The following is a 13643-nucleotide window of genomic DNA, read 5'->3' as shown; positions in this document are numbered from 1 at the left end:
TATCAATACTATAACTAAAAATAAAATTGTTTTATCAAAAATACTGAATGGATTTTCAGCTGAGTAATTTAACTTTGTCTTTGAAAATAGTTATGTGACTGATACTTTTTCTAAACTTCGTTAAATGGCCCTCATGTTCTTGGTTGTAATCAGAAATGCTTTTTTGTAGTCCATTCCAAGCAAATACGAGGGCGGAAAAGGTACTCTTTCATTTTTTGCTGATTGTATGTTACAGATTGAAGCATGCAAGAAAGAGAAGGAAGCAGATCTCTCTAAGGTCTACTGTTCTTCTTACTTGCTCCCTGATGCAACAGTTTAGCTAGTGGAAAAGTAAATTGTGCTCGCTACGTTGGAGTAGTTTACTTCTACAGCAAGTATAGGAACCAGCAAACTGAGACATACTGAGTGTATCTAATCAGTGGGAGTAGATCTTTTTCATAGGTTTTAATATGAACAAGTCTGAAAATACTGTATGGCTTAAACAGGCTTTTTAAAGGCTTGCATCAGAAGTGTGAAAAAGTTAGTTTTGTGAACTTTTTTGAGGAGCAGTTAGAGGCATAGGGAGATCAAAGGTTCAAACAACCCTGTTTTCATTAACTGGGCAAAATAGAACTAGTCCAAAATTATTCCACAGATGGCTATGGATAGGACAGATCTCCAGTTTCTGTCCTCTAACGACCAGTTTACACTGCTTTTCTTGCTGATTGCAAATCTTCCTATAACATATTGCCATTTAGTTGGATATCACTGTTATTGGAGAACTATTCAAAGGAGGAAGAGGGTTATGTTTTTTGCCTATCTGTGAACTTGGGATGGTTTTTAATAATTAAAACATTTTATACTTTTTCCAGTACTTTTGAAGAAATTGCATCGTGTACATTAATTTTAAAAACTGCCTCACTAAGTCTACAAGAACGTAATATGCTGTGTTGAATAACCACATACCAGAAATGTTACAAAACACTATTATAATTCTTTCTTTATATTTTGGTTCCATATGGATATATGTAAGAGGCTAATACCTTTTTTAAAGTTATAGTCAGGTGATACTTGTTGGAGAGGATTAAGGATGATGTTAAGAAAGGTCTAATAGCTGGTTATCTCACTATATCTCTTCTGTACATATTTTAATGAATGGTTAATCATTTATAGAACTCTTAAAAGCTAAATGTAAATGAATATAAGATATGACCGGGTACCAACCTCGTACAATAGTGTCCAAGGTTAAATTGATATATAAAGTATACCGCAGTTTACTTATATTAATATGAGTATACTTAAGGAATTTATCTTTTTACGCTACTCTTCACTCAGTAATGAATGTCTTAATTGCCACAATGAATTTGCTTTCTTGCATTTTTACCTTCTACCTTTGGTAAATAGCTGCCTTTTGTTCATTCATTGTTCATCTTGTTGATACTCTTCTTTTTCTTTTTTTCCCTTTTCCTTCTGCAAGGATATTGTCAATACAATCATCAAGCACTGCTCTCCTCAGTTCTTTTCTCTTGGTTTGCCTGGTGCCACCATGCTTATTATGGATTTCATTGTAGCAGCAGGAAGAGTGGCTGCTTCTTCTTTCCTCAATGTAAGTATTCCTCAGTTAATTCTCATTTATGTGCAAGTGGAAAGGATTTGAGAGAAAACTGGGCAGTATTTTTCCTTGACTAGCTTGTTAACTTGACCCCAGAATTCAATGTAATGGTTAGCAAATATAGATACTGTCAGTGGTTTATTCTAGAACACTACACATGCAAGTCCTCTCCAGAAAATATGTGAAGAATGCAAAAATTACTGTTGAAGCAGAGAATCTTCTTTTACTTCAGAGTTCTCGGAATTGTGACTGCCATTTATTTGTGCTTTAAAATGTTTTAAAATAACTGTCCATTTTGACTGTACCTTCATTTAAAAAGTATATTTATTCCTCCACGTCTCTGCTATGCAATGACTTTGATGATCAAGCTTCAGAACTCAAATCTGCTAGCGTTTGCACTATTTGGATGTATTTCTGATATTGTTACCCAGGCAACTTCAGCCTTATATAGTAATACTGATATGATTACCTAGGTGCTCTTGGCCTTGCATGACTGTACTCCCTCAAAGCTCCCCAATACTCCTCTCCAACTGTCTGTGAGTTTTGACTGTTTCTCACGTCATTCCCCCTTTAACCAACTGTGAAATCCAGCCTCCCTCAAGGTACTATCTGAAGCCTCTGTCAGCTTCTTACACTGTTACCTGTCATGTCCAGCAACGCTTCATGTCATGTCCAGTAGTTTTCCACATCCTGTTCAACTAGCTGAACCTAAGACCCGAGCCTAGTTAGCAGCACAGTCATTTGTCTGTAGTCCTAACAATTCCTCTGCTTCCTTTTGACCATCTTGGAAAATGGGAACATGGGGTATGCATGAATAGCAATCCATGGGGCTGTGGTCTCGGTTTGCTCAGCTCTGCAGAATTTGCAGAAGGAGAAAGGAAATAGCTGTGTAGAGTTTCAGCCATTGTTCTCTTTTAAGGCAGCTAGAAATGTTAGCTTCCTGATTGCAGTAAGAATATATATTTCTCCCCACCTTTTTAGGCACCAAGAGTTGAAGCACAAGTTCTTTTAGGATCTCTAGTCTGTTTTCCCAATTTATATCATGAACTACCAGCTCTTCACCCAAACATTCCTGACATTGCTGTATCTCAGTTTACGGATGTTAAGGTAGGAATTTTAAGAATATTTGGATGGTATTCAGCTACCAAGTATATGTTTAATATGAGGTTGTTCCAGGAAATATTAACTAAAAATTTAAGAGTCTAAAATTTTTCAGAAATCATTTCAAATGGATTATAAGGCTCAAGATCCCATAAAATCTTGTCAAACTTTATACTACTAAACATACTTTATAATTGCTATTAACTTAATAAAGTGTTTTCATATGTTTGTAAAAGAAAATGATGTGGTAGCTCACCTTTTCAAGCCTACTCTCATTATGGCTATTTGCAGTCTCACAGATTGAATCAGCTGAGAAGGAGAAGATTAGGAGGTTCAAGATACATTATTTAATTTATTGAGAATTCACAACTGGTGAAATCTGCCCGTGTTCCTAAGGGCTTTAGAAAACCTGTGTACATCAGTATGTTCTTTTAGACAAAAAGCAAAGATTAACAGAGACCTTACCCTCCCTATCATAACACAGAGTTGGGTAGTGTGCCAGTACACTGAAACCAGGCAGAGCTCAGTTCGTGTGTTTAATTGCTGTATGTGTGTCAGGTATGATTGCTATGTCTAAGAAAGGCTCCCCATAAGTTTCCAAACTGTTTCAATTTAGAGAGAGACAATGGCTTGGAAGCTGCTTTACACCTTGCTCCCTTTTGGGGACTGATTTTTAATTCCTTCTTTCTCATTTTTATTGCATAATGGCTATTTACTTGAGCTTTATTGAGAGCAACCTACAGCTTTACGGACATTTCACTGCAGTTGAGTCAGAATTCTTCTTGACATCATTCTTAAGGCACTGTAGTCACTTGTTCTGCAACTACTTCCAAAGACTTTTTAAATCAATATAATTTTGGAGGGGAAAAATTTGCTTGTTTAAACCTCAAAGTGATAGATACTTTCTGTAATACCCTTCAGGGCTATTGAAGGAAGCTCTTTAGGGATACTTTTTGGAGGGTTTTTTTTTTTTTTTTTTTTTTACCCTTGCTATTTTATGGAAATGTATTGGCAAGAATTGGATAAATGGGTAATCAGCAGAAATTAGGACAGTAACCTGTGGGATATTCTTGAGGTAGCACAATAATGAGCATCTAGGGCAGGCTAGAAGCTTGGAGTAGTGGTAAGCAAACAATCTATCTGACCACAAACCTAGAGACTCAGCTAAGCAACATGCCTATGTATGCTATAATAAAATTGTAATTTTCTGATACTTCATGTTATGGAGATATTAGTAAATCAGTGAATATTTTCCTCTTTGTTTTAGGAACTCATAATTAAAACTGTGTTAAGTTCAGCAAGAGAGGAGCCATCTGGTCCTGCACGGTAGGTCATACAAAAAGAGCTTCTAAATTAATAGATTCTTTTCTTTATTATAGTGTTTTGAGTTGGATATATTGAAAAGCTTAAAGTAAAAGCTTGTATGTATTTTGTTCATGGTTTTCTGTACCACTATCAAAACTGTGGTCTACCGTGTGAATGTGAAATTGTTGGTAAATAGAGATAATAACAGAACAGACTTTTTTTGTCAGACCAAATGCTGGTCTAGCCCAGTATCCTTTCTCTGATAGTGGCTGATAGAAAAGGGTGTTAATATGGGTAAGGATATAAGCTCTATGCCCTCCTAGCCTACCCTGGTGTTCAGCTCAAGGATTTTCTGTACCTAGAGAGGCATTTTTGAGTTTGATGAAGGACAAGGTTACTTATGAGGGAGGTATGATTATTTTTTATTAGACCACATGATTTAATTTGAAAAACAGAAATAATCCAAGGTACGTGAGCCTTTCTTTACGGTATGGAAAAGAAGCAGAAGATCCTGAACTAAGCATTAAACTGGGAATGATTGCTCTGATGCTTAAACCTAAGCATCTTCATCAGATAGAGAACTTCAAAGGAGAAGATACTTACCAGTTTTCTGTTCTATTTCTTAATTTGCTTAGGATTTTGTTCCTCCTTACCCATCCCCTGAAGCTTTCAGTTATAGAGTCCTGTGTATGGGATTGGAACAGGAATCTGTAATGCCTACCAAGGAAGAGCACACTTGCGTACCTTGTCTGTTTGGGTGGAGTGTCTATATATGCTCAACTAATAAATTGTTACTTAACAAATGCAAGATACTAGAACCACATGCCTGAAAAATGTTACTGGAAAGATCAGTTCATTGAACCTTAAAATGTTTTGCTGGACAACAAGGAGCAGTTTTCATCATCCCATTTACCTGTTCTTCACCTGAGCTGGTAATCTCTCTCAACACAGGGGAAGGAAGGAATGTTCTGAGATAATTTTAATTTAATTTTTCATCTTCTTTTGCAAAACTGAGTTCTAAAAAGCGTAACACTCTCCACTTTGCTTTTGAAAAAGGTGATTTAAATCCATTTGGTTCAGAACATTATTACTGATCCTGTGGCGCTGAAGCACACAGCATTAATGTCTTCAGTTCTGGCAGTGTCTGGGAAGACGAAGGGAACATTCTGCATGTGCCCATATCCTGTCCGGCTGTGAGGGTGTGTATATAGGAGCAGAGGCACATGTGTATGCCCAGCCTTTCAGAGAGCTGAGTTATGCTACCCCCAAAATGCAAAGTTGGACTACTGTGTGTAATAACATTAAATGAAGATTAAAAAGGAATAGATTTCCAATGTCTCTTTGGGTTGCCTGTGCCCCTCTCCTTCTTCTGGGAGAGAGATGGGTATGTCTCTGCTGTGAGGATAATGATATTCCCACAGCTCCTGAAGCTTGACTGCCTTTTCTTCCTGCCCAGTGGCAGTTTATCCACTGTCTCTTTTGGGAATAACCTCTCTGATACCATCTGCTTCACAGCAGTACGGAGTTCACCTGGGTTACTATCAGAGGTCATATTTGGGATCTGCATTATGATTTTGCCATGTCAGCCCAGCCACTGGTAGAGTCTTAATCGTCTTTGCAGTTTCCTAGGAGAGAACTTAGATTTCTTGGAACTTAGGTACGTAGCTCTGTATATCTCTAGCAAGTCTGAGTGCTGTTATTGTTACCCAAGTTATACATCTCTATTCCTTATTGCTTCCACAGAGGGTCGATGTTTTGTGTTTCATTACATACTTGACCCAACCGAGCTTCAGGGAAGTCAGTTATCTGAAATATGTTCTACTCTCACATCTCCATCTATAAAGATTAATAACTGTATTAATCAAATTCCTCTCCTGCTGCTGACAGTCTGAAAAAGAAGTGATAGGTTGATGAACTCGGTGTTCATCTCTTCTTCTGCTTGTGCTGTTAAGGCTGTGATTCTTTAATAACAACATTGTAGCCACATAACTACAGTTTTTCAGAGACTACTCTGAATAATGATAGTGAAACTGGTGTTCTTGGTAGAAACCTCACAGACTCCTGGATATTTTGCACATCAGTATGTCATCAGACGTGGAATGGATCTCAGTAGCATAAAGAAAACCTTAAATAGTAACACGGACTTAGAGCTGTCTACTCTTCTATACACTAAAGGTTTATTTTCTGAGTCAGCTTACACAAACTGTCTACATTTATTGTTTATTCTATGTTCTTATTTTCTTTTGTTCAAAAAGGATTGAAACACATACTGTGGAAATAGCAGAAGAGTAGACTGGGAAGGGACCAGGAGTACTTCTGTAAGCTCTCCCTCCTCCGAGGCTGGAGTGTGTTTAAAACATTCCTGGCAGTAGCATGCCTAAATGGTCCTGAAAATTTTCTCAAAGAAGAAAGTTACAGAAATCCTAGACAGACTATTCCAATACTTACCTAATTTTTACACTTGGGTTGTTTGTATGACCAGTATATAGGAGAAATCTTTTCTACTGGAAATTAAACTCTTCAGTGACTTACTGCACGTCAGAAGATTTCTTATCATTTCCTTCCTTAATTGTGATCTAGACTCAGTACGCCCTTCAACTTTTCTTCCATATGTAATATTCCCCAAAGCTGTTTATTATTTTTGTCACTTTTTTCCTAGACTCCCTCAAGCTTGTCTTTATTCTTAAATTGTATTAATCAAAATGTAATGGAGGCAGTCTTGCAATTGAGATTTTAGTGACAGTGTACAAAACAAGGTGGTTTGACATCTTATTTACACTATCACTTAGCACTAATTCCAAGATGTATTTTTGCTACCTGTTAGCAGTTTCATGATTCTGTGTAGCCTTAAAATCCTTTTTCTACAGCACAGGCTTCATAGCCACTTCTGTTTCTATTCTAGCATATGATTTTTCCTTCCCAGATGTAGTGCTTTGCAGTTCCCATGACCAGCTTTCACCTTGTCGATTTTGGACTGCTCTCCAATTTTATCCGGAGGATTTTGAATTCTGAAGTTGTTTCCAAAATATTTGCAGCCTGTGTTCTTGAATATAATTACTAATGATCCAGAGATCGCTTAAGCTAGCTCCTTAACATTTCTGAACAAATTTCATCCATCTCTGCTGATTTGAGCACATCTATCTAAATACTTTTTACCTTTACGCTCCTTTTCCATTTCCTGATTTTAAATGAAGAAACAGCAAAAGTTGAAGTATTTAATCACAATATGTATACTATCTCTAGCATTCATTTACCCCTCCTCTATTCATCTTTGTTTATTGTCAATCTAAAAAAATGTAAATATCTATGAACGAATAACATCCCCCTCTCTTGTCTCTGTGTCCCAGAAGCTCTAAACAAATATGAGGAAACTCTCATGTTGGGGAGGAGGAACCTCCCACCAGAATTTTTACTTTGTCTTAAGAAAATATATATGAAATTCCCATACATTGATTTCAGGTAGTATTTTTAATCCAAAAAGCACATAGATATGCAGGAGTTCTTGACGTCTTTTGGATTTTTCAGTTGCTCAGAAGGGTGCTTCCTTTGTCCTTTCCTGTGCCTTCACCAGGGTACTTGGGATTTCTTTCGCATTTTTAAATGTTACAGCATTACAAAGGTTTTTGTGTAGTTCTTTTCAAAACACTAAAATCGTGTTTATTAGATTTTAGCGAGACATATCATGAATCATAAAAATTGCACGTTCTTATAGTGTGTTTCTTGACAACTTGTTCTCCAACATTGTTTTGCAGATGTGTTGCTCTTTGCAGCCTTGGTATTTGGATCTGTGAGGAGCTAGTTCATGAATCACATCATCCTCAGATCAAGGAAGCATTGAATGTGATTTGTGTTTCTTTAAAGGTGAGAGACAAACACTTTTACCATGTATATTGCCTTTATGTGTAAAGATACTTCGCCTTTTCAAAGTCATGATCACATTTTGGCATCCTTACTTCACAGTCTCATTTTCAATCCTTACAAAAGACTGAATTCAGTTTAACTGGTGAATCTCTGAACTCTGTCAAAAGAGACCTTTACCGTTATTTAAGTCTGGAGGAAATGGTGTGCTAGGAAATAAGATAGTGGATCCCTATCTTAATATATATCATTAGCCACTTCACTCTAACCCTCTACCCTTTGGAGCATAGTAGTTTATCCATCATCCCAGCTTTCATAAAGAGTCCTTGCAATTCGTGTTTCAGCAAAACCACTACTGTTTTTTTTCTGACTTTTTCCAGCCATGCCCCTTCCCACATACTGGACCCAAGCTTCCAGCAGGGTTTTCTGCATCTGTTTGTAACTAGACCTAAGAGCCTGTGGTGGATTAACCTTGGGTAAGGGCCAAACTCCCACCCAGCTGCTCACTCACTCCCCCTCCTCAACACGACAGGGGGAGAAAACAGGATGAAAAATCTTGTGGGTCAAGATGAAGACAGAGAGATTGCTTACCAGCTACCATCAAGGGCAAAACAGATCTGACTCGGGGAAATTAATTTAATTTATTGTCAGTTACAATAATTTGGGCAGTGAGAAACAAAGACAAAATTTAAAACACCACCTTTCCCTGCGCTCCCCCTTTCCCAGGCTCAACTTCACTCCTTCATTTCAAACTCCTCTGCCTCCTCCTGCCCCCTCCCAAGTAGTGCAGAGAGGATGGGGAATGGGGAGTTAGGGTCAGTCCATAACAGTTCCTCTCTCCACTCCTTCCTCCCTGTTCCAATGTGGGTCCTTCCACTGGCAGCAGTCCTTCAGGATAAGCCTGCTCCAGTGTGGGCTGTCTGTGGACTGCAGTTCCCTCAGGAGATATCCAGTGCTGCAGTGTGGGGTACTCCACAGCTGCAGTGTGGATATCTCCGCTGGCATGGTCTTTTCCATAGGCTGCAGGGGAATCTCTGCTCCAGCACCTGGAGCACCTCCTCCCCCTCCTCCTTCTCTGACCTTCGTGTTCACCTGCTGTTTCTCATTCATTTTTTTATTTCTTCTCTGCCTGTGTGGCGTTTTTGCCCTTTCTTAAATATGTTTTCACAAAGGTGCCACACACTTGGCAGATGTGCTCAGCTGTGTCCTGTGGTGGGTCTGTTGCAGAGCTGGCTGGAACCTCCCGTGTCTGGCATGGGGCAGCCCTTAGCCTCTTCTCACAGAGATCCCCCCTGTAGCCTCTCCATTACCAAAACCTTGCCATATACACCCAGTACAGATCCATACAAAGACTCTGGAGTACAGAAGTGTCGGAGTCTTTCCTTCTCCAGCATTTGTGTCTCCTGTCTAGGCTAGCCATGGATGCCAAGGGAAGTCACATTCCTCACTAATTGGCATCCTGGGTTCCCCAGCTCTGATTTATAGTACTCTTAAAGCCTCCATGGTACATTCTCCTGACACATTGCAAAAGGGAAAGGCCCGGGTAGAGAGGAAACTGGAAGGGATCCCAGTTTTGGGAGCCATCTGCCATCATATGCAAAAAGCCTGTCCCAGGCCAAGTTGCTGCCTTGTAGGCTGCCAGACTGAGTGGAGCATCCAGTGTAAGAGGGGGACAGGGAAGAAAGTGGGAAGGTGACAAATGCAAAGGCCAAGCAGAAGTTTCCCAAAGCTTCTCATGCTTCTTGCTCACCTGCCCTCTTCTTGCCCCCGCCAACCAAATCCCATTAACCCCATGTCCTCACTACATTCTGTGCCTGTTCACTTCTGAGTTCGAGAGCCATTGCGTTATGCAGTATTGCTTCTCAGCCTTGGCCAGATATTTAGAGGGAGATGTAGAGTACTTATGCCGCATGCCTGGAAGCACTGGAGGATGTTTGATTTCCTGTGGCAAAGTGCTCTATGCTCCTTCCAGGACATGTCATTCAGGCCAGTACCTGTTAGAAAAAATCTGAATCCAAAGACGGGTCAAGAGTTGCCATCAAAGTTTATGTGAATGAACTATCTGTTGAAAGGGAATAATGAGAAATTCTGATTTTGGTGAGAAGTAAAGAGCACCTGTTTTTATGGCTATCATTAAAATTTATTTCCTGTTTTTTATGAAGCATGCTGCAAAACTGGGTAATTTTACAGTTTTTCAGAAGGATTTAACTTTTCCTTTTTAACAGGTGTGGTGGGTTGGCCCCAGCTAGCAGCCAAATGCTCATCCAGCCGCTTGCTCACTCACCCACCCCAAGCAGGAGGGGGGAGAACACAGGAAGAACAGCAGTGGGTCCCTGGCCCCTTTCCACAGAGGCCACCCCTGCAGCCCCCCGCTACCAAAACCTTCCCACCTACACCCAATACGATGGTTCTGAAACTAATTTGTAAGATAAAACTTCACAGTCTCTGGTAGTCACCATGTAATTCTGTATAAACAGCTTCACATTAAGTTCTTGAAATCCAGGATGATTTACTGTTGTGGTATTTGCTGTTCTGATTGAATCTGTTAAACATAGCTATTTGCACAGTGATTCTCACCCAGAAAAGTAGCTTGCTCAGATATAGCTAGTTCATTGTGGTGCAACACCTATAAAATGCTTCTGAATAGAAGAGGTTTTATGACATTTGTCTGCCTTTCCTTTTGTGAATGACAGTTTTCACTATTCTGAAACTAGTCTCACTGGATTTCAACTCTGGTCGTGAGATTTTGTATTGGTGGTATTTTATCAACAGTATATTCCTTTCATCATCTCTGTTAAAAAGCTGCACTTTTTTGGCTTTTTTTTTTTCCTTGATGGAGTGTTTTTATTTTACTACTTTTTGCAAATCTTTTTCATATTTGTTCATATTTTATGGAATAATTAGAATATTATTAAAAACATCTTATTTTCTAGCATTTTGCAAACTTGCATGTTCATGAACAATATCTTCAACTTTTTAAATATGTCCCAATTTATTTTCAGAACCTTTCTACATGCTCTTTGTTTACATCAAAATTCAATGAATAGTCTAGTCTTTCTGTATATACACATAAGTAAAAATTGGGGGTACACTTGTTATACATGGTTTGTGTTAGATGTTGTGAACTAACTCTTCTTTTCAGCAATGGGAATCTGAAAAGTATCTTAGCAAATCAGCTGATCACATCCTGTGAAGCAGGATTTGAGTCTACGTCTAAAATGAGTAGCTGCAGGGCTTTTAGTATTAGACTCTAAATTGCAATTTCCTGTTTTGTAAAATCACATTCATCCTTTGCAGCTTCACTAATACTCTCTTCCAGGGTTTTCACCTTGCTTTTTAATATCCCTTAACTAGTGCATTTTATCAAGTTCCTGTGCAAGTTTGGTATTAGGCAAATGATGCTGGTTTTATCTTACTTCTGCAATTTATCTAAGTTTAAACTATTTTTAATCCTGACATTCACTGTGATTTCTCTTATTTTTCTTTGACGTATTTATTAAACCAATTATTTGTATCTCATTTATATTAAACATAAATTACGTCTTGAATGAGAAGACAAAGATATTTATATTTCTACTTTGCTTTGGTTTGTGTTGGCAAGAGCATCCAGAGCATGTTGGCTTTTCTCCTGTTCTGAGCATAGAGTTTAATTATGAAATGAAAAGTTCATAAATATATCATGGGAGAAACAAATTAGCTCTAATTTGTTACCAAAGCAATCTCTGGCTTCCAAATAGTTGGAGATTTGAACTCCCAGAATGAATTATTTTCTTATTTTCAGGAGAAATGAATGGATAGGGAGCTGTAGTCCTAGTCCAGCTTACTGATAAGTACAATTGGCCAAATAACATTGACTAGAAATGTTAGCAACAGTTATATGCCTATTTCTGAAATACAGAAGCATGCTCAGAACTGCAGTCCAGCAGCTCACTCTGAATATAGCTAGCACTTCTCCCAGCAGTGTGGCAATACTGCTGTATCTGTGTTAACCTCTGCTGAAGTCCGAGCCCAGAGGATCCTAACCAGCCATCCAGACCCCTGCTTCTCATCTTTATGTTATGCTCCCCTCAAAAATCCTTCAGATACATCACAAAACTATGTTGTACAGGCTTAGTTGAATGAGTGCCAAAAATAGGTTATTTGCAAGTATGGACAAGGTTAAACTACTAATGTAACATCCAGAAAGCAATGGAACCCTTGCAAAGATGAGAAGTATGTCAAGACTACCCTTCCAAGAAAAACCCTGAGAGTTAGGTACCAGGCAGAGTGCCAGGTCATTGAAAGCTTTTTTTTTCCCCCCATCGAGTAACTTTTAAAAAATTTATGCCCACAATTACACTACTATATATAAAATCATATCAAAGTAGTGAATTCTTACACTTTATCACATCTAGCATTTTCCTGAGATAAAGAACGGCTAGTGAAATGTTGGTGGCATCGCACAGCCGTCTTTGTGCCACCTCTGAAGGCTCTTGGAAGAGAAGTCAGAACAAAGCAGCTGACTTGAAAGGGGTGAATTGTTTTGCTATCTAGCATAAACCCAGTGTTGCTGCTTGAGTTTAGGAAAATGTCCTTCCAGGACACACAGCTACAATTGTCTGTTCTAAAGCGTCTGCGCATTCTTTTGAAATGTGATATATTGACCACGCTGGCACAGATTTCTGAAGTAGATGAAGGGTTTGATCTGTTTGCACCAATCTCCGTATTCTTGATCAAAACTTCCTACCTGGTACTCTTCCCAGGAAAAAGAAAATTCCAGTGCACAAGATTTGAATTTTAGTTATATTCATTACTTTATACCCTTCAGTCTTTTGTTCCCTTTCTTAAATTAAAAAAAAATATTAAAACATTATCTTCAACCAGAGAACAGAAAGAGCTTAATTAATTTGCATAAACCAGCAGTGGAAATCATTCACTCATCTTCATTTTAAAGCCTGATGATCCTCTTTTTAAAAAAATAAATGAAAAGAAGAAAATGCTCCCTGTTTTTAAGTAGTGAACAGCTGATTATTCAAAGACTCTGAAAGGTCTCCAGGCCTTTTTCTCAGGTAATTTTTTCTTAAATTCAGTGATCTGGATACTCTGTATTAAGCTACTCTGGATTGTCCACCCCTTTTGTCCTCTCCAGTGACTTTGGGGTTTTCCTGCAAGCTTGTAAGGATGTTTCCAGCAATCTGGATTTGATCTCAAGTTCTGTAATCAAATTGTTATGCTTTCAATTTTATTTAATTTTTTTTGGTTGTCACTCGAGCTTGAACACTAGAATCTGTACCCTGCTTACTGTGCTCCTACAGTGTACGTTCATAGCATGGAGAGAGACTGTCTCATGAGGGATAAAAAATAATGGTGTTCCTGTTATAAGCTCTGGGAAGACTTGCAGATGTAAGATGTCTGCCATGTTTTAGTTAAAAGCCATCAGTAGTGTGAAACTGCGTCCACTGAGAAACAGGGAAGGTCAGAATTAACTACCCTGTGTACTCTGGTTTCCGTGTCTGTGGCTGACTTGTAAGACCCATTCATAGTCTTTCTTTATGCTTACATAGATACCACAAATAAAAAATGTTAATTAAAGCTTCATACTCCATACTTTTGCTTATGCTTGTACTTTTAATGTTCTTTTCAAGACCTTAAATGTAAAAAATGATAGCTCTGCTTTGATAAGAAGCTGGCCCAGGGCAGAGTTTTCTTCCAGCGCATTTTCCACCTTTAAATTTTTGCCATTCAAAAATTTTATTCTGAAATCCTTAATTTTCTGTTCAGGCTTCGTTGCCCAGGCATGTCAGCTTTC

At 38.5% G+C, this 13643-nt stretch overlaps 1 protein-coding gene across 1 annotated transcript in view; it reads left to right on the top strand.

Moving 5' to 3' along the window:
• The window catches only part of RALGAPA1 (Ral GTPase activating protein catalytic alpha subunit 1), a 128264-nt gene that overhangs the window by 54075 nt on the left and 60546 nt on the right, over positions 1-13643 (top strand). Inside the window, exons 26-29 of the mRNA XM_019474888.1 lie at positions 1457-1585; positions 2573-2698; positions 3960-4018; positions 7750-7858. Coding sequence (XP_019330433.1) covers positions 1457-1585; positions 2573-2698; positions 3960-4018; positions 7750-7858 — 423 coding nt within the window. The remainder of the gene's footprint in view (positions 1-1456; positions 1586-2572; positions 2699-3959; positions 4019-7749; positions 7859-13643) is intronic.

Source organism: Aptenodytes forsteri, unplaced genomic scaffold (genome assembly GCF_000699145.1).
Source record: "Aptenodytes forsteri isolate BGI_AS27 unplaced genomic scaffold, ASM69914v1 Scaffold108, whole genome shotgun sequence".
Lineage (NCBI taxonomy): Eukaryota > Metazoa > Chordata > Aves > Sphenisciformes > Spheniscidae > Aptenodytes > Aptenodytes forsteri.
Note: the sequence above shows the minus strand (reverse complement) of the source record. Positions and strands in the feature narration are given on the sequence as shown.